Source organism: Seriola dumerili, unplaced genomic scaffold, assembly GCF_002260705.1.
Source record: "Seriola dumerili isolate Sdu_G_001 unplaced genomic scaffold, Sdu_1.0 BDQW01000811.1, whole genome shotgun sequence".
Lineage (NCBI taxonomy): Eukaryota > Metazoa > Chordata > Actinopteri > Carangiformes > Carangidae > Seriola > Seriola dumerili.
Window position 1 is genome coordinate 138629 of NW_019175066.1, and position 21873 is coordinate 160501.

Sequence of the window (21873 nt, forward strand, 5' to 3'; positions counted from 1 at the left end):
ACTATACTATGACGTTTTTTGACGTTTTTATGACATACTATACTATGACATTTTTTGACGTTTTTATGACATACTATACTATAGTGTTTTTTGACGTATTTATGAAATACTATACTATGACGTTTTTTGCTGATTTTACGACATACTATACTATGACGTTTTTATGACATACTATACAATGACGTTTTTTTGACGTTTTTATGACATACTATGACGTTTTTTGACGTTTTTATGACATACTATACTATGACGTTTTTTGACGGTTTTATGACATACTATACTATAGCATTTTTTGAAGTTTTAACGACATACTATACTATGGCGTTTTTATGACATACTATACAATGACGTTTTTTGACGTTTTTATGACATACTATACTATGATGTTTTTTGACATTTTTATGACATACTATACTTTAGCATTTTTTGAAGTTTTAACGACATACTATACTATGACGTTTTTATGACATACTATACTTTGACGTTTTTTGAAGTTTTAACGACATACTATGACGTTTTTTGACGTTTTTATGACATACTATACTATAGCGTTTTTTTGAAGTTTTAACGACATACTATACTGTGACGTTTTTATAACATACTATACTATGACGTTTTTATGATATACTATACTATGACGTTTTTCATGCCATACTATACTATGACGTTTTTCTGACGTTTTAACGACATACTATACTATGCCGTTTTTCATGACATACTATATACTATGATGTTATTTGACTTTTTTTTATGACATACTAAACTATGACGTTTTTATGACATACTATATTATAGCGTTTTTTGAAGTTTTAACAACATACTATACTGTGACGTTTTTTGACGTTTTTAGGCCTTACTATACTATGACCTTTTTTGTTGTTTTAATGACATTTTATACTCTGACGTTTTCATGCCATACTATACTATAGTGTATTTTGATGTTTTTACGACATACTATACCATGACGTTTACATGCCTTACTATACTATGATGATTTTATGAAATACTATGACGTTTTTATGACATACTAAAATATGACGTTTTTTTGCCTTACTATACTCATGTTTTTTGACGTTTTTAGGCCTTACTATACCATGCCGTTTATATGCCATACTATACTATGACGTATTCTTGCCATACTATACTATGACGTTTTTCATGACATACTATACTATGACGTTTTTCTGATGTTTTAACGACATACTATACTATGACGTTTTTCATGACATACTATACTATGACGTTTTTTGACGTTTTTATGTCATACTATACTATGACGTTTTTTGCTATTTTAACGACATACTATACTATGACGTTTTTTGACGTTTTTATGACATACTCTATTATGACGTTTTTATGACATACGAAATTATGACATCTTTATGCCTTACCATACTATGATGTTTTTATGACATATTATTATATATATAATTATTATTATTATATTTTTAAGCCATACTATACTGACGTTTTTATGACATACTATACTATGACGTTTTCATACCATACTCTATGACGTTTTTTGACGTTATGACATACTATACTGTTTTTATGACATATTTATTATTATATTTTTAAGCCATACTATACTATGATGTCTTTTGACGTTTTTATTCCTTACTATACACACAACTAACTATATATATTTATGTAACGTGTATGAAATAAACAGACATACTAAAATACATGTTCCTATTAGCTTGACATTAATATCAATACTACTTATTTTACGACTAATAAAATATTTTTTTACCAATTATCCAGTTATCCACTTGTTTTGGTACAAAATGTGCCTGTTGTTCCAAATAAGGAATCTATTAGGGGAAATGACATCATATCAATACTGTAGGATCTGTCTATGTTCGATCACAAAGTTATTTTTACTGAAGTTTAAAAAAAATTGTTTGTCAGGCATAAATGTATTTAAAACCAGAGAAAATAAAACTGTTCAACAACACATTTAAGACGGACAACGCTTTCTAAAAAAGCATATTTATTAGTTCACACAATGGAGCAGTGCCTCGACATGACAACAGTAAATCAAAGCAGAATGTGTCCAACTTATTGCAGAACAGATGGGTGAAACGTCTTTTTGCCTCAATAGTATCAACAAAGGAAAAAATACAACCAAAGTTTTATCATGCAGTATGTTTGTGCAAACCCTTTCTGTTCACAGCTCAGACTTTCCCGTCCAAACACACACACACACTCACACACACATACAAGGCAGCAGCTCCTTGCTGAAGGAATGGAGGGGTGTATGGGCACATGTTTACAGTCTGCTGGACCAGAAAATCACAGGCAGCAGGACTGCGAGTTAAGGAAGTCAGTCAGAGAGACATGTGGTCTTTATTTCACCAGTCCGATCTTCTTGGCTTCTGTTTCATATATCAACAGCCTCCACATTTTTACTATGAATACTTCTGCTTCTTCATCCAGAACCTGAACACAAACAGGCAGGTTAGACAAACTTTATATCCAACAGTTACATGAGAGTTACAGGGATTACTTAGGACCAACTGTAAAATTACTGTTCCAAATAATCTGTTCAAGGACATTCCTTTTACCATCACATTAAATGTACATTAATATGATTCTGTACTGCACTGGTACGACAATTCAAACAACTGTATGTATGATTTTCTTTGGTTGAGTAAAACATATTTAAAACCAAATAATCTGTTCACTTATTTACACCACTTCACCTCACATGAGAGTCTGCAGCCGTTCTATCAGCTCTGTGAGGCTCTACTTACAACAATAACTTTAAACAGACTTATGTTTGGGATCGGGAATTTCAACTTACCATAGCAACATCATCAAGAATACCCTGAGGGGTGCTGTGTGCCATGACCTGGGGAAACAAGAAAAAAACATTTGATTACAGTGAGCAACATGCACAAAAGAAGAAGCACTTAATACATATTATTCAGGAGAACCAAAATTTTAAAAACAGAATAATTTGATATGAAGTTCGTCTAGTTTTCTGTTCGGAGTTTCACAGAATAATCACAAACCTTTGAACAGACAAAATCAACAAGCGTGGGTTCCTCCTCGCCAATGTATTCAATAATCTTCTTATTGATCCACGGTCTGATGCGTCGATCCATCAGAGTCTGAAGAAAGAGCAATCACAACACCTCATGATTAAATGTTCAGGTACTGATCCCAGCACGAGAGCAAATAAGACGATGAATCACCAAATCAATGACTGTAGCTGATGGAGAACAGGATATTTCTTGCCTCACTTCACCTTTTAAACAACACAACAAAACACAGTAAAGTTAATGAAACAGCCTCATTACCGAGTCAACCATAGCCCAGTCCAGAGGGTAGGAGAAGAGCTCAGGCCTGGCAGTGGGGATCTTCTCAATAAGGCTCTTTATGTGCTTGCGTTTCTCCTCTGTGTTGATGCTGCCTTTGGCCCCTGAAATTTCAGCGCCGTCCAGCCCCAGACTCTTGTCATCGTCACCATAGTCCAGTGGAACCAGTTTCCTTTTGCGAGGCTGCTCATCGGCCTCCTCGTCATCAAACTTGTTGAAAACACTTTCCACGGTCGCCAGCTTCTTCCGCTTTCCTGCGTTGAGCTGGCTGGGACTGTTGGTGGCACCTGGAACAGAACGAGAGCGGGAACACCCGGTTTATTCTGACACAAAGAGGTGAAGCTGAAGAAATAGATCCCTCCGTGTCCTTATTGTGCTGCTCTACTCACCCAGTTTGAGACTGAGACCAATCTTTGGCCGATGTTCCTCGGGAGGTTGGACCTCAGGAGTGTTCTCACCAGGAATGATGATGCCGCAGGGAGATTCGTTGCCGGGTGTGTTCGGAGTCACATTCCCACTGGCGGAGGACACCGAGGGAGCAGTAGTGATTGGTCGCATGATGGGTTTGAGTTGAGGCTTGGCCTCTTGTGAGTCCTCTCCGTCGTGGTAGTCGTCCTCCTCCCCTTCCTCCACATCGTCGTCTGAATGCTGCTGAGGGCCTCGAGGTGCCGGCTCCACGGGCCTCCCCGACGCCCTCTTCTCCCGATCCCGATCCCTGTGAGCCTTCTCCTGGTTCACGTCCTCCTCGGGTTCAAGTTTCAGAGGCGGCTGTCGCCTGCGCTCTGCCTCCTCCTCCATCTACACAGATACATATTACACATGAACAATGACGAGTCTCTTATGACGAGTCTCTTGTCATTACACGCAACAAACTGGAACAGAAACCAGGAAACTCCCCGACATTTGCCTGAATGCCTAAACAAAAGATTATCACACAGACATAATGAAAGACAGATACAAGAACAAAGGTCCTGTGTGCCAGAGGAAAGAAGAAGAAGTTCCAGGTGGACTCACTCTCTGCAGCTCAGCGTCAGGGTCCGGGTGACCCTCGGCCAGAAGTCTCTGTCGGATCTCCTCCAGCTCCTCCTTCTCCCTCTTCCGGTCTCGCTCGTCCAACTCCGTCTCCTTTTCTCGGTCACGGAGTCGCTTCTGCAGGGCGCTGCCCCTGGCGGTCACAATCACAACAAGTCACGTAATCTCAAGAGCAAAAAAATAAAAAAAATAAAAGAGTGGTGGCCGCCCTCCTGGATGTGCAGAGAGAGGGTTACCTGTAGTACTTTGGGTCGTCTCTGTCGTCGTCATAATCCTCAAGGAATTCCTTCAGTCTCTTGGCTTCTTTCATCTGGTTTTAAACAGACAGTGTGTGAACATGAATCCAGCATATATTATAAACTGTCCAATAGACATAACTACATGCCAACACTTTGATCTGGAGTGGTTCCTGTTCACCATTTCACGACGCCTCTCGTCCTCCCTCTCCGTTTCTTTGCTGTAGTCACGAGCTTTTTTCCTCTCACGGATCTCCCAGTTTTTCAGGCGCTTTGAGAAAACAGAGGAAGATAATTCAACAGAGTCAGACGTTCATTACATTAATTTGACCGTCATGAATCAAAAATGACAAGAGATTAATATGCGAACTTCTTGGTACGCCGCCTCCTTGTCTCGAAGCCTCCTCTCCAGTCTCCTCCGCTCGTAGACGTCCTCCTCATCATCTTCACGGTCTCGTTTTTTATCTTCTCTCGCTCTCTCTCTGCAGAAGACACATCGCTGCCGTTAGCCTCCTTTAAATGTTGAAGTTTAAATATCAAGAATGCCAAAAAAACACATCATGCACTTATTTCATTTATCGTCAGTGTTCCTTTGGTCTCTGCATGAAACAAACTGCCAAAGCAGAACAGCCTGTTAGAGCAGTGGTTAAATAAGCCTCCACACCTGCTGCCAGAGGCATTCGCCACATTTAATGCAATCTAATAACAGCAGCTCTGTAATATATTGTACATTATCATCATTAATTAAGGTTTAATGTTATTTTTTCACCCTTGAAACCAAATCAAACCAGCTAATTAAAAACTGTAGAGCTGCTACTAAATGGACCTTGAGCTGAGTTTGTTTTATCAACTCCCGTTATGAAGATTATCACACGCACATTCTGCTGAGACTGTGTCGGAGGACGTCGACTGAACTCTGGGGGATGTAATTACACGTGGGGTCTGGTGAACTGCCTTCTATTGAAATCTGTGTTTACTAGTTTGTCCGTCCTCGTTTACATGAGTAGAGCAGCTTGAGTTTTATAAAAGGAAATCTGATTTCGTACTGGACTGCATCATGTACACAGACGCAGCGAGGTGCACCTGATGGGAGGTGCAAATAGGGGCCTGCGTCGCTGCAGCTCTGTAGTTCTACGCACAGTTTGCCTTGACTTTTGTTTACCCTCGTTCAGAGCAACACACACATGAAACCAAATCTCAATTCAGTCTGATCATCAGGCTTCTGATTTATTACACTGAAGTACCAATACAACACATCCTCCTTTCAGATTTCATCAAAATTAGACTGAAGTGTAAATGTTGGTTCAGAGTAAAAGTGTTGACCTGTAACTTCAGCCCTCTAACAGACAAGTCAGCGTCATGTGCTCGGACTGCGTGGAGGTTACTGAGCAGCCAGTGTGACATCACTGACCTCGACCTGCTGCGATCTTCGCTGACGTCTCGACTCCTCTCCCTCTCCCGCTCCCTCTCTCGCTCCTTCGTCCGCTCCCGTTCGCGATCTCTCTCGCGCTCGCGGTCACGATCTCGGTCTCTCTCCCGCTCCTTGTCCCTCTCTCTCTCCCTTTCCTTCTCTTTCTCGCGGTCGCGGCGCTCCCTCTCGCGCTCCCGCTCTTTGTCCCTCTCTCTCCTTTCCCTCTCGAGCTCCAGTCGCTCCTTCTCTTTCTTTCCTTTTTCCTCCTCCAGTTTCTGCAGGAGCCCAACAGGAAGAAAGGGGGAGAATGTGTTACTAGATTCAAACCACTATGAAGACCATCATGCTTGTAATACAGAAATATAAACAGGTCAACAGCACATGATACTGAAAAATGGTTTAGACTCCCTGGGCCAGACATGCTCACATACTGCCATGACTCATTGCCTTGGAGAGGCTGGCTTCAGCGAGTGAGGAAGTCCTCTTAGCCCTGACGTTTCCTCCAGGAAGAGCGGTCCACTGCTTGAGCAGGTTTAATGAGGATACTGCTCAGTTCACGAAACACTTACATAAAACCATAAATTGCAGTTGATTCTTGAAAGACACCAAAAGAATGAAGGTGATCTGTGTTTATATGAGGGATTGCAGCAGGGGTGGAAGTTAGGACCGGCACTTTTTAACCTTTAAACATTTACATTATTGTATTTTTGTTACATGTAAGTGCAGCACAGAGATCATTTCCTGTCCTGGCGCCCGTATTCAGCGCTCGCCTTTATCACAAACCGTAACATTGAATGATTTTTCTCACATATGTAACAGGTCAACTTGTCCTCTGCGGTTACTATGTGCTCTACGGTGATCTGAGATTATCATCTGATGTAATAAGAGGCCATTCCAATACGAAATTCAGCTGTAGGCAAATAGGTATTGGTCAGGCGCACATCCGCTCACTTTCCAAATCAATGTGCACTCAGGCAGACGCAGAAAAGTGATAGATCAGACCTGATGTAAGAGATACTCTACGTTAAGTCTGAATATGATTTAGGTAAGTCATACCACAGCACCACAATGTGAATAAGTGGTAGTGACTGGCTCACACTGCAGAGGGGATTTTTGTCTGAACACATTAACTTTAGGCTTTATGCACTCAGCTTCACAGGAGTCCTCGAGTTCTCATGCTACAAACACACTCATGGAAACATAAAGCACTTAAGATTAAAAGTGCTGAGTCACCTTTAAAACCATTGGGTCACCAAGTTCACCGAGTACTAACTATATACTTCTAAATAATGCCTCGGTTTGGTCTTATCTCTGGGTGCCAAGTGGATTAAAACGAGCCTCAGCTTAACATGGCAAACGGCCCAACTAAGTGAATTACATAATCAGCTCGCATGTGTTTTCTACATGGTCATTTGAGATGCAGGGGAGCAGCGCCAGACTGCAACGCAAGTGCTCCCCTGCAGCAGCGTGGGAGTTTGGTGTAGAGCTCAGAGACAGAACCAGAATCTGCGTTTTATTACATGTGGTTAAATATTATAATTACAATATATTAGCATTAAAAAAAAAGTTAAATTATGGAATCAAACGAATGATGATACTACTAATAGGTGAATACTAATCCTTGTATTTGTTCAGCTTCGGCGGAGACTCTGTAGATTACTGAATAACTCGAGCACCTCCCTCAGGACAAAAACTGTCAGCTTTGAGCACAGGAAGTTTCCAATAGTAAGTATCAATAGATGCAAGTCTATCTGCAGGGCGTGATGTAAACCATTTGTCCACATTCTCACTAGCCGACAGAAAAAAATCTTCTACAGACCGTTCTGGAGCTACTGGTGTGCAACTTACAGGTGACGAGCTACAGTTTCAGCGCCTCTCTGCCCCTACACATCCTACTGGCTACGTGTGGGAGGAAAAGCAGGTCAAAGTGCAAAGTCAAAATCATGAAGAAAAAAAAAAAAAAACATCCACATGATACCTGTGAAGCACTTCGTCTAATCACACTTCATTCACATGAACATCTATAAACAGCTTTGTTTCAAAGTCACAGATCAGAAACTGAATTCCATTTTGCCACAAGGAAATTAGTGAAGCAGTCTTACCTGTCGGGTGTCTTCTGTCTTTGGCCTCTTCAGCCCAGTAAATGGTACAAGAAAAACCTCAACAGAGTCAGACCCACTGTTCAAACAGTCCTCTTGACTGATTTCAGAAACGTCTCTCAGTCCTGTTCATCATTACAAAATTCAAAGAACACTGTTGGAAATGTGGGTCTGACAGCTGTTAAGTGACGAACAAAAGTAAAAAGGAGGGAAGGATGGAAGAGGCCTGAACTACCTGCTCTACATGAGCTATATCTACACTGTAAATTAGCTAACGTAGGGTTTGTAAACCATGGTTTGCAGTTTATTCTCTAGCTCTTATTATATTGTCTAGTGCTTTAATCTCGACTCATCCCAGAACTTACCTCTTGTTTTATTATTCCATTGTGAAAAAATGGCTGATTTTGTCACTAATACTGTGTTTAAGCCACTAAATCGCTCAGAGAGGTCGGTTATATTTCAGTAAATGCCAAGTACCAGTAGTGGTCAACATCCCACCTCATGTATAAGGTACTTTATACTGTATACTCATCTGTCATGTCCTTGTTGATGGGTGTGTCAAAGTGCTCACAGGTGACGACAGGACATCCTTCGATACAGTACCTGAACGTGTTGCTAACTGGCGCTTATCCTGACACGATCCGCCGCTGTTTGAAACTGTGATTACGTGACGAGTTCAGAGGTAAAGTCCAGTTCCATGTTCCGTGAGCGTAAAGGCTGAAGCTAAATAACCCTGCAGCTTTTCATTCGAACTCCCTCATTTCTTCCCTTGCTCTCTGGTTGTTTAACTGAGGGTGAGGGGGCGGAGTTATCAAGAAAGGGGAAGAGAGAAAGTAAAGAATTGAAAAATTAAAAAAAAAAACTAAAAAAAAACACCACAACAAGGACTTACCTCATTAGTCTTCAGACCACAGAGTGCTGTGGAGGGGCGCTCCCTCCCTCAGTAATGCTACAGGCTGCAGTTCAAACTACTGCAGTGGTTAGGCTCGTTCAGTCTGTGTGTGTGTTCTTCAAACACATCATTCATCATCTGAGGACCTGCAGGGGTTCACTGAGCTGCCCGGCCTTCTCCAACCTCACCCAGTGCAACTACAACATGTTCGCAAGGAGCTTTTCCAAACCACTGATGGAACTTTTCAGATTTGTGAATGCTTGTGCTTCCTAAATAAAAATAAAAAAAGATCTAACTTTGAGAGCCAGTTGCCCCTCTGCAGAACCTCCAGAAGGGAGCGCCCAAGATGAGTAAAGAAGAAAAGAAAGATCATACTTACATCCTATCCTCGCAACTTTTTCCAAAGCTGAGATTCTGAGATTCATCTTGCTCTAGTCACCAAATGAACTCTACCATATTGGTGGGGTTTAATCAATAGATTAGCTTTAGATGGAATTTAACATTGTGTCCATGCACTCTGTGTGATGAATTTAGCTTGTGCAGAGCTAAAACTTTTAGTCTCAAATCAGTATTATGAATAATGATAATAATAGTAACAACTCTTGTGCAATTTGGAAATACTGACAGATACTAAAAAGCCATCTGAGTGGCTGATGTCGTGTTTGTAATATTTTTAGCCTTTAGTAGATAATATGAAATATTTCTATCAACATCAACTACTTTCCATTCCTTCCATGTCTGAATGTGAATAACTAATCTTTGTGTTAACAGACTACCTCCGTATTACGGTTGACAGTGACAGAACGGAGGAATTACCTCCATAAATTATAAAAAAACTGCAGCTCCATTTGATATTGAGGAATTTCTACAAATTGATGAACAGCAGTTTGATACATTACCTTATGTGTGTCCCGGAATTTGCTGATCTCTCTGGATATCAGGTCTCTCTTGTCATCCTCCATCTCCATAGCATTGATATCCTCCTTGCGCAAAGAGAGAGAGACAGGAAACAAACACACTAAGTACTCTCCAGTTTCTACGAGTACGCAACAAATCACAGCACAAGACCAGAAGACGTTGCTCCAGGCTTTGTGTTTACGTTGACATCATGCAAACGCTACCTCCTCTTTCTTCTCTTTCCGCTTCTTGTTGCGAGGTTGACTGTCAGGATCCTGCGAGGGAGCATTCAGTTCACTCGCATACTCTCGGATGAGGACGTCTATCGCCCCCTTCACAACCTGGTCCCGACGCAAGGTTTCCTCGTCAAGAACCTCCTCCTCATCTTCGTCCCCGTTCTTTGAGCCACCGCTGGCTCCCTTTATGTTCAAGCCAGACAAATATGACGAAAACAAACTTAGAATTTGAACAAAATAATCGACATGACAGAAATGTTCAATTTATTTTTTACTGGACAGGTGAACAGCATACCCCATTGGCACTCCTCTTCTTGGCCTTCCACTCATCTAGCTGGGCCTTGGTCTTGGCATCGACCTTGACCAACAGCTTCTTATCACCTAAGAGCAACTCGTGCAGAAGTCTGAGGGCCCGCAGTGTAGATTCGGGTTCCTTGTACTCACAGAACCCAAAGGCTTCCAGGAGTTGACGGGAGAAAACAAAAGTTCCACAAATGTTAATCACAGAATATCTTACCTACATTATTTGCAAAATAAAATATATGGTATTCAAAAAAATATGCTTCACACCAGTTTCTAAACTTGTTATAGAAACTCATTAAGAGAAGATAGTAAAGGAATAGTTTAAATGTGTTACAGCCTGTTTTATTTACCTTGAAGTTTCCCAGAGGCTCCTTGGACCCTCTTCCAACTTAGAACAATGCCACATTTCTATATCAAAAGAGGACAGGGAAGAGAAATGATATAATTTGACATTACAGATGCAATCATGAATTAATCACTGATAAGAAAGTTGGTGCAACAGTATTTGAGTTTCCCTAAGACATTAGTTCCTGGGGATTCGTCAGCAGTTACCTGAGACACGCCCCGAGCAGCTATGATCAAAACATGTGATGCAGGTGTTGTGGAAGTGTTGTTGTGAATTTGTCCAAGCTGTTACGAATGTTTATCACTTGTAACTTTTAATCTAAGTAGCTCACTATTGCTGCGCATTCTGTTACTATTCTGTAATACATCTAGCTTGGATTTCATATCAGGTTGAGTGACCACAAGATAAGCAATTCTGAGTGACTGGATTATCTCATTTTAGGTGTGGTCAACTCACTCACCGCTAGAAGCTGTCTGACCAACATGTCAGACGCCTTTTCAGAGATGTTTCCTACAAATACAGTGGTGGTGGGGCCGCCGCCGTCCTCCGTATCCTTGGCTCTGATGGCGCTGGACTCCTTCTTTGGAGCCATCGGCTTCTGTGCTACAGCAACTGTGGTCGGGACAAGAACCTGCAATGAGAAGTTACATTTCAGTCACTCAAGAGTCACTCTCATCAGGAGCAACAACAGCAACCAATAACAGCTGTGTGGCTCAGACCGCTTTGGGTTGAGCTGCACACTTGACAAAGTGGATGAACCCAGTCGAATTCTTAACATGTTTTAAAAAAAATATGTATTTGATGGCAGATCATTCAGAACAGCTGATGCTTGAACTGGCATGCAGTAGGTAGGAACTCCTGTCTCTAACTCACTGTGGGTGCGGGGGTCACTACACCCATATGTACTGGGATCATGGGAGTACCTGCGAAGAGAAACAAAAAACAATATTCAAACCATGTATTGAGGTACACAACCACACATGACCACTGACAATGATATATTATTGTCTGTGTGTGATTTCCCCAAGATAAAAACAACAAGTGTCTCCTTACTTAGCACTTTCACTGTCAAAGAACTAGTCAGAGATGTTGACGTGAAGGAAAACAAACACTAAACAGGACTATTGGCGCTTCGAAATGTAATCACCCCCTCAGGTCCTATGAGTGTTTACCCTTAAAAAGAAAAATCACACCAAGGGATCCAGAGCCTGATTTACAAAACACACAGCTGTTACAGATGAAGTGACCAGAATAGGATTCAGTACCTGGCGGGACTGCTGGGGCAAACCCCGCGTACTGTGGAGGTGGGATCCTCGGGGGTAGCTGCGGGATGCCAATCTGCTGGCGGTTGAGCGGAGGAGGATAGGACATCCTTAAATCTACAGGAACCTATAGAGGAGAGAGGACGTTCAACTGCAGACCAAGGGAACATTATTTTCAGGGTTGAGCTGGGACATGTCAGGCTCATCACAGTTTTGAATTTTTAACACAGATCGCGCATCTGACTGCTAACACTGCAAACTGAGCAGGCGGGATACCTGCTTAGTCGAAAAACAGCTATCTTCCACGTTTAACGTTAACTAGCTAGTTAGCCCAAGAGAGCTAACGCGCACTGTGGCCTTGCTAGTCCACATTAGCTGCAGCGGTCATGTACGGATGTTACTCACCTGCAGTGAAGTATGAAATAAAAATCAGTGTCTAATAGTAGTACAGGTTGTCCGAATAAAATCCCATTAAACACGGTAAACGGAAAAAACGACACGTTAATGATTTGCGTTATAATTATCACCGGTGCGGTACAAGAACCCCTATGGATACAAATAACTAGGACCTATTCTTTTCGAAATGCATCATGGGATAGCACAGGGCTGAACTTGGGTTTTGTGCCCTAAATTTAGTCTCTTAGGCGAGGACTCGCTCCTAAACTGGGCGATTTTTGCCCTCAGAAGCCTCTTATGTAAACCATACAATACATACTAATAATAACAACAACAAAAACAATAACCTCATTATTCTGCCCTGTATGTCTGGTTTTGTGGCTGGTCCCAGTATATTTGCACGTTTTACTCCACTGCTATCCTCTTAACAGTACTTCTGACTATTTTTCAAAGCATATCTCATAGTTTTTTTTAATATATTTTTCATTCCAAACGGTCTCCTTTCAGTATGGAATGAAAATCTACTTGCAGCGACTATATTGGGTCTATCACAGTAGAATAAATTTAAACTAATCGCTGCAAATGAATGAATACATGCTTTCTGGGAGAAGGTTTTGCCTGACAGGCTGTACTCAGGGTGGGTAAATACTAATACTTTGCATTTCCCTACTTTAAACGCTTGGTGGCGGCAAATACCTCGCTTTATTTTTGTAGCAGGAACACCTAAAAGCACTTCTTTACGTGCGTGTGCGCGCACATACCACATACAGGAGTTTTTCAGCCGTTAGGTGCGTCACGCCACAGAAATGTATGCTGATGACGTAGAAAGGAAAACACTTGTTGTCTGCTCGGTGTTGCCCAGTAACCACTGAGATCAATTCAAGTTCTAGACCTGAAAATCGAGGAGAAGATAACAAATACTGGATTCACGACAGTTAGTGTGTTGGTCAACAATTTTATTTTTAGTTTGTTTAGTTTTTGCATATACATCTACTATAAATCTGTGTTCTTCTGCTTTATTTACATTGCATCTGTGTTTTTTTTATTGTTTGTTTATTTTTGTAAGACACTGACAACGCTTCTGGTGTAATATTATAAACTACATACAGGAAGCATTGCACATGGTATAATAGCCTATAATGGTAGGCGATTTTTATTATATATAATTGAGTTTTTTCATTCTATGACACTATTACTCAATTTAGATGACAGGTATAATGATAATTTACTTTGCAGATTATAGGATTATGTGCAAAACATTTGAGCTCGTAAACAACGCACTGTTATGAAGGACCCAAGAATCTCTAATGTTGTTCAAATTAGCTCTACCTGGACCAGATCAAACAAAAAGATCAATTGAGAGTCAGTACTTCAATACTACCATTGTTACAACATAGTTAATAGGAATTTGGTTTGGTGAGCTCGCAAAAAATAAAAAATAAACATTTTTAAAAGTTATAAAAATAAATAATGATTAACTCCTACGTACACATGAATGCATCAGTAATAATAATCCACCATAAAAGATATAAGCCTATACAATGAGTAGGATACTTTTAGTTTTAGATACATTTTGCATATACTTTTACCAATAGGATTTTGAATACAAAACTATTATTTGTAATGGAGTATTTTTTAAGCGGTAGGCTACAGCTCAAGTGAAGTGGTATCTAGCTAGTAATTAAGGAAAAATGTTTGAACGCTTATGTCAGCCCTGATAGCGGAGCCTTAGAATATCCACCTGTTACTATAACCTCGATAATATGTGGGAAGGTGTGAAGATGTTGATGTGTTTTCCTCTTGACCTGAAATCCGATCTGTTTTGGCCGGAGCTCCGCGGACACACAATTAAGCCAAACGCTGCAATGTAAACAAGCCTATCACCCCCCGCTTGGCTGCGTCTGTGGAAATTTCCACCTAGATGAGACTGCAGTAAAGCGCTTCACAACAAACATTTCAAAAAGGCTGTGGCCTGGCGTAGATAGGGGCTCAGGCCACGCCCACAGAACGAACCCACTTATTTCGCCGTCTCCCATTGGCTAACCCGAAGGTGTGTCATCACCCCCTCCCGTTCCTCATCCTGACGTCAGACGCTATATATGGGACGGCACGTACGGTTAATGATAAACGTTAATAACATGTTATAAACGCGTAACATTCACTGATAATTTCGAAACACTCTTAAAAAACAATTCTGTTTGTTTTAATAAATTAAGATGCGATCATCTCCGCTATTCATCTCAGCCTCGCGCTTCACCAGCTCATGAATATTAATGAGATCCAGAAGGCATAAGAGCGGCCCCTTGCAGCAACGCGGCAGCATCCACCGGAGCAACATCTCACTGCGCTTTCATCAGACTTTTCTGGAGTCTGTTTCGTTTGGACTGGGCTCTTCCTGATTATAAAAAAGAAACATGGCGTTGAGAGGACCTCTGTTCCGTCTTCTCAGAACTAACCTCAGCCCCACTTGCCAACAAAGCAGGGCTCAGTCTGTGGCTGTGCTTGGCGCTCCGTTTTCAAGAGGACAGGTAAGAATGTGACTTTTATTTGTGTTTTAATCTCACTTGTATTTGTTTTTGTTTAAATAAACCAACATCTTCAACGTTCACCTAACTCCTCTCTCTGCTGGGTTGTTCCTGACAGAAACGGAGGGGTGTGGAGCATGGTCCTAAAGTCATCAGAGATGCGGGGCTCATCGAGAGGCTCTCCGGTTTAGGTAGGTGAGGGGATAAGAATGGAGCATCCGGTGCCGCTGCGTTATGTAACAGTGGATGGGTGTAACCTGCAGGTTCGCTCGGTCATTCAAAGACAGCTTTAATTTCTACCTCCGGTGTTTAGACAGCCCGTTACATCACCGGGACACAGTAAATATAAACATCCGACAGGCAGACTAGCAGAGGTTATCCCAGCTCACATGCCTCAGACAACAAAGTGGGTGATAAAAGCCCTCTGTCTTCCCAAGATCCTTTTCGCCGACGTGCATTACTACGTGACATTATGAATTTAAATAGGAGAAATCGCCTGTATAATTTTATAAGTAGGTAAAACAATGAATACCCTCACTCAACCCGAATAATGATGTAAATCCCTGTCGAGATGTTGTAATGGTGAAGTTATGGCGACTAGACTGTTACCTCATGACAGAGCTTCATTCAGTCCCCGCGGAAAAATGCTGCCATACAAGGGCAATAAAAGCACAAAGAAGCACAGAGCGACAGTGTGAAACAGCCTTATTGTGAGAGGACACTGTGGTAACTCTAAACCATGTCTTTTGGGTTGCCACATGTCTCGTTTAGTCACCCTGGTCCCCGGCACATGCTCAGAAGGGCGCAGGAAGAGGGTGGCTCATTTATTTCCACTGTGTCGTCACTGCGGGCTGAGTCACACGCGCTGCTCAACTCCTCTTCTTCTCCTTCTTCTTCTCCTTCTTCTTCTTCTGTTTCTTCTTGTGGTCTCAGTGGAAACGCCTCCATTATCCAGCAGAAGGCTGCTTTGTAGAAGAAAGAGGACACCTAGCTCTGCCCCGGTGGCATTGTGCTTGAAATAAGAATGACCTACGACAGACCGCCAGGAGTTATGTAAGGGCAGAGAGCTGTAGGAGGTTTAAATATACCTCTTAGTATGATATAGTCAGCCCAGGACACTTACAGTCTGTCTGTGGTCCAGACACAGATAACTCCCCTCCGAGCACCAAGGACACAGTAGATTAATATGGTGCCAAAGCAGATATAAAACCATTCAGTCCAATAAAGACAACAGGGTGATCAGATACAGATACACATACAGATGATCTGTAATCCACAGTAATTGATTAATAATTAATCTTTTTTTATTTCAAGTCAAGACAGTTTTTATTTGTACGGTGCCACTTCACAACAGATATCTATCTATCTATCTTATATTGTTTATAGGGACCCAACAACTCCCACCAAGAGAAAGCCGGTTGGCAGCACGCAATGATAGTAATATTGATAATAGTGATGGTAGCAGCAGTAACAGCAATGATAATATAATGCTAACTGTAATGCTACTAATGCTAATCATACTCATATACTGTGAGTAATAATGAAAGGTAATAACAGTGATAATAATTATCATTTAGTGTAGTAAATTTAGCAGCAGGTGTTATTAGGTGCAGATCTAGACTCTGCAGCTCTGGAGGCAGGATGACCTGCAGACAGTCACAGGTTTTTGGTTGAAAAGTAAAAAATAACAATAACAATAACAATGTTATCTGAAGGAATGATTACTTTGCCTTAAAAAAAAACGAAATTAAAGTAATTATAAACTTATAAACAGTATAATTACTCCAAAGAAAAGAAAGATATCATAGGCTTTGAATAAATATAAATGTAAGTCTGAAGCCAACGGTGCGTGGAGGTTAAAATATATAAATATAAATACACGCACTATAGAGAATAGCACCATGCACAAGTAAAGCCTAATATCACCAACTCACCAAGCTCCACAGACTGTTAGTTCTTATATGAATTTAATAGAAAAATGGCAGATTCATTATGTATTTGTTCAAACAATAGATGATATAGATGTGTGACAGGTAAGGATGTTAGCACCTGTTCCTGTGTTGGAGCCCATTGAACAGAGCCAGAGAGTTCAAGTATTTGCCAGGTAATCCTGGCCCCCGGCCCCTGGCATCTGGTTATCAGCTGTAAACATCAGCTGTTGTGCAACATCACACATTCCAGAGTTCAGACATCATCGTTTTGTTTTCTGAAACTGACACAGTCACCAGTGCATGGAGTTGTTATTAGATATGTACAGTTATTTTACTGCAGAGTCAAAGATAACAGCATCTAATATGTTAAAATATATTTAGAGTTAGGTTCAATATGTTTAAACTTGGTCTAGAATACGGTGAAGAAATATTTTTCATAATTCAATAAGTCATATATTATATAAAAATATATTTTCCTTCTTAGGCACAGATATATTTCTAGGTGCAGGTGATCAATTCTTTTGATTATTGGGAAACCAAACATTATTTTCTGCTTTTTTCTTTGATTTCAAATATGAGTTTCTTAAAACCTCTTTTACTATAAGAAATTAAATCCTTGCTTTTTGCTCTTTGAAAAATTAAGTCTCAATGAAAGAAAAAGCCTGCAGCTGTTGGGTTTAATAATAAATGTTCTATTAAAAAAACATTCAAGTTTAAAATCGAAGGTTTTAGAAATGATCTAAGTGGACTGACGCTGGAGGCAGTGAGTGGGTGAGGAGCCATTCTCCAGGTGTCCTGATGTAAAACTGGCAGCAGTGAAAAAAGATATATGATCGCTGCCATGTCACTGACTGAGTCCAACACATGAAACCAAACCCCGACCGCACTAAGTACCATGTCGTCTTTAAGTCTTTACACTCTCAGGGTCAGTGTCAGTTTGTACAAACTGTTTCAATAAAACATTCATTCATATAATCAAACTCATAATCATTGGGATTTGAACCTAGTAAACCCTTGGTGCACGTAGCAGCCGTGAAGGTGAATTTCACAGTAAACAGGCGGAACTCGCAGCTTGTTCCTGCTGTAACAGACTCTTTGAATTGTCCTGCAATAGATGCTGCAACAAGACAAGGGCTATTCCTGTCCCGTCTACGAATGGCAATGAACCACATCGGTTCCCCTTAGATCAGCAGAGTAACACTACACTGTCATCAAGGCTCACATTGCCAGATGAAGCCCCAATTATGGTGGATCACATCACTTGTTTGCGCCGCAGTCTGTGTCCCAAACTAAGTGGAAATTTTTCAGTCTTTGACTTCTGCAGCCGCCCCGGCACAGGGCGACCGGCTCTGACTGAAACCGGAGCTGAGGTGGGGAAACGAGTGGAAAGTGCTCCGTCACTAATGTTCCACTGGCATTGAATGACTCAGCCTCGTCAGACTGCGGGGTCAGACAGATGCAGGTTAAGTCATGCTATAGAAGCTGGGGATTAAGCAGCCTTTTGATCTCAAAGCGACACCCGCTGTCTTCAAAATACAAATGTTTTCCTCATAACAGACATTAGGGCTGTTGGAGATTGTCAAGAAGAGATTTGATTACAGGTTCCCTCTGTGCAACAGCTGGTGTGTGTCCTTAAACAGTGAAACAGTGAACCCCTGCTGAGTCCTTGTAAACAACACCAAAAGGGTGACTCTGCACTTCTGTCTTCATTTAATGGCAGCTTGTTTTTGCTTCCTCAGATTACTCTGTCCACGACTTTGGCGACCTCAACTTTCGCCACCTTGAGAAGGACGAACCCTACATGGACGTGAAGTTTCCTCGCAACGTGGGCGCAGCAAATAAGATGCTGTCCGGCGCAGTGAGCAGAGCCATCGGTGCTGGACACACTCTCGTCATGCTCGGAGGTGATCACAGGTAATTATCTCAGAATGTGGACTGCACAGAGTACTGAATGTACTGCATGTCAAGAGTGAGAAATCATGCAGTACAACTACTATAGTATTACAAGGCTACTGCATATCATTTCACCATATGTTACTGCTTTGACTCTCCTGCAAAGACGCACTCAGTCTCTCAATTTGTCCAATACAGACACCAGATATTTTAAAGACTGTCCCTGTCCTTTCATAGCCTTGCCATCGGATCGGTGAGCGGCCATGCTCAGCAGTGTCCCGACCTGTGTCTCATCTGGGTCGACGCTCACGCCGACGTGAACACGCCCATGACCTCGCCATCGGGAAACCTCCACGGACAGCCTGTGGCGTTCATGCTCAAAGAGCTGCAGGATAAGGTGAGGAGAAATATTAGGCCTCATTAAATCAAACATGCCCCCACCGACGCAGCCCCACCCACACACACACACACACACACACACACACACACACACACACACACACACACACACACACACACACACACACACACACACACACACACACACTCTTATCAGTCTGAATGACTAAACAAAGCGTCTCGCCCAGGGGCCCGTGGCCTGTAGGCGCTTTCACTAATCCATTCTTATATGCAAATGTTTGGTTGTTACGAGGTTCTCAAGCAGACACTTTACCTGTATTTAGAAGGTTAGTTGCCTCTATCAAGATACTTTTACTTTCTACAGTTTCTACAGTTCTATATTTTATCATTTTATAATATTTGATAATGGCGTGCTAAAAATGACCTTTGTGTAAATCATGGGCCAACATTAAAGAAAAGTCTAGATATCACCCTTTTTTTGTGTGTGTGTTCCTATCTTTATATAAATTCTATATTACATTATCTCCGTCTACCACAGATGCCAGATATCCCAGGGTTCTCCTGGACAAAGCCTTTCCTCACCTCGAGGGACCTGGTGTACATCGGTCTGCGGGACGTCGACCCCGGAGAGCAGTGAGTAGTTACTTATAAGAAGTTTCACCACATGTGGCTGATGTATGATAACTTTTATTTTCCAACACTTAAGCACTGTGAGAATTGATGTTGATGTTTTTTCAATGTTGTTTTTTGCAGCCACATCCTGAAGAACCTGGGTATCCAGTACTTCACCATGAGGGATATTGACAGACTAGGCATCCAAAGAGTTATGGAAGTCACTTTTGACCATCTGTTGGCAAGGTATGTCTAAGTGTTACCTATGATATATGCTGATATTCCGGTACTGTAACATTTTAATATGATTGGATGATTATTTTTAAGATTTAATGCCCATGTCTGAATTGAATGAACTTTAACTTTCTCACCTTCCTGGACAGAAAACAGCGACCGATCCACTTGAGCTTTGACATCGATGCGTTCGACCCGTCTCTGGCCCCCGCCACAGGAACGCCAGTGAACGGAGGTTTGACCTACAGGGAGGGAATCTACATCACAGAGGAAATCCACAACACAGGTACAAATGTCTACAAATATATGGTTGCAAAAGCCTAAAAAGACAGATAACAGACACCTTATTTTATCTGATTTTCTGTCCTTAAAAGACTTTTATTGTGGGGGTTTTAGTATCTAACTTGTGAATGTGTTGATGGGCAGGCCTGCTGTCAGCCATGGACCTGGTGGAAGTAAACCCCGTGCTGGGGGCCACCCCTGAAGCCGTGGAGGCCACCGCATCTTTAGCGGTTGACGTCATCGCGTCGTCTCTCGGACAGACGAGAGAAGGGGCTCACGCGTCCATCGACGAGAGCCCGTCTGCGAAGGACGACACAGAGCAGCTCCGCATCTAAGAGCATGAAGCAACGCTATGAACTTTATCAACGTCATCCCTGAGCATTCCGCAATTTTGAATACAAGACTGCAAAGACTGAATCTAATAGTAGCTCAAGTTTTGAACTTTTTGTTCCCTTCATTTTGCTGTTTAGTGTAATGTTTAAACCATGAAACATGTCTTGATTTATGAAAACCTGTGAGGAGGCTTTACTATTTTGTGGAGAGAAAATTCACATAGATAATTGTGAAAAGCCGTGGACATAGAAACTACTACACATAGCAATGGGATTACCACTCATTTTAACAGCAACGCTAACTTATTTTGCTCCTTTATGTACAAAGTAATAAATAATGAGTGAAGTGTTAGAGGACAGAACCGCCACATTTTTGTTATGTGGATGGTTTCCAAGAGAATGAACCTGCCTCAGAGGTATGATAAACCAAGTCTGACGAGGTGTGAAGTCCACAGTTTAACATGGACTCTTGTGGCTGTGCCAGATATTAAAAACTAGTAATGATGTGTTTGCACTTTTGGACCAGGTGTGGTTACTGTATTTTCTTTAGAGTTTACTTTTGTATGAACCTACCAGTACATGTACTAGGATTACTGCGTGTACAAATATTGACTGACTACATCAGTATTGATTGGCTTGAACACTGTAATATCCAGGTTTGCTCACAAATGCTGGGAAAAAAAAAAACCCAATGATTTGCTTAATTAAGCTTGAATTGATCGAATGCCTGGTCGATATTTGACTTGATGTGGCCACTGAATGACTTGTCCTTGTAACAGAGTTTATATTTTGGTCTTCCATAAATGTGATTACATTTTTTCTCCATGTGTACAGGCGTCTTATTTCCTCCCTCGTTTGTTTCATTTCCACATATTTGAACAAGACTTCACAAGAGCCTTTAGCCACCAGGTCCGGTTCTAGACTGCTGTGATTGGACTCTTAGGAGGACAACTTTATTTATATCTAGTTATCTATTCTTACATGGACTGGTATATTAAAAATAAGCTATGTGCCTTAATCTATATATTTTTCTAGTCTACTAATGTATTTTTTTTTATATTTTATATTTTATATTGCAATATCAGTTTTGAATTTTAAAACTGGGGGTGCACTGGGGCATTGTCAGCCTGTTAGCCACACTAGCAAGCTCTGTGAGTTTTGACTTTTTATATCAACAACCTGTAGAGTTAGCCATGTTAGTTTAGCACATTAACATTTTAACATTAGTTGTAAACTATATTTTTTCTCATATGGACAAAAGCAAATATTAT

General features: G+C 41.2%; 2 protein-coding genes across 3 annotated transcripts; one reads left to right on the forward strand and one right to left on the reverse strand.

The window, feature by feature from the left end:
* Positions 1-1973: 1973 nt before the first annotated feature.
* Positions 1974-12594, reverse strand: LOC111237115 (RNA-binding protein 25-like). 2 transcript variants are annotated; one of them, XM_022766093.1, is made up of 18 exons: positions 12443-12594; positions 12041-12164; positions 11649-11698; positions 11236-11406; positions 10780-10837; positions 10422-10582; positions 10115-10309; positions 9893-9973; positions 6003-6277; positions 4962-5073; positions 4773-4862; positions 4592-4665; positions 4338-4488; positions 3713-4121; positions 3306-3610; positions 3018-3116; positions 2807-2854; positions 1974-2442 (listed from the first exon to the last, which is right to left on the reverse strand). In XM_022766093.1, exons 2-18 carry the CDS (start codon positions 12144-12146, stop codon positions 2350-2352), a joined length of 2478 nt encoding a protein of 825 aa, XP_022621814.1. In that variant the 5' UTR covers positions 12147-12164; positions 12443-12594; the 3' UTR covers positions 1974-2349. The 2 variants fall into 2 exon arrangements, with proteins under 2 accessions (XP_022621814.1, XP_022621813.1); XM_022766092.1 differs by having other exon boundaries at positions 9893-9976.
* Positions 12595-14643: 2049 nt separating this feature from the next.
* Positions 14644-21424, forward strand: arg2 (arginase 2). The gene is made up of 8 exons (XM_022766135.1): positions 14644-14961; positions 15077-15149; positions 18629-18803; positions 19020-19179; positions 19681-19775; positions 19896-20000; positions 20138-20274; positions 20415-21424. The coding sequence occupies exons 1-8, from the start codon at positions 14848-14850 to the stop codon at positions 20603-20605; spliced, it is 1050 nt and encodes a 349-aa protein (XP_022621856.1). The 5' UTR covers positions 14644-14847; the 3' UTR covers positions 20606-21424.
* Positions 21425-21873: the final 449 nt, after the last annotated feature.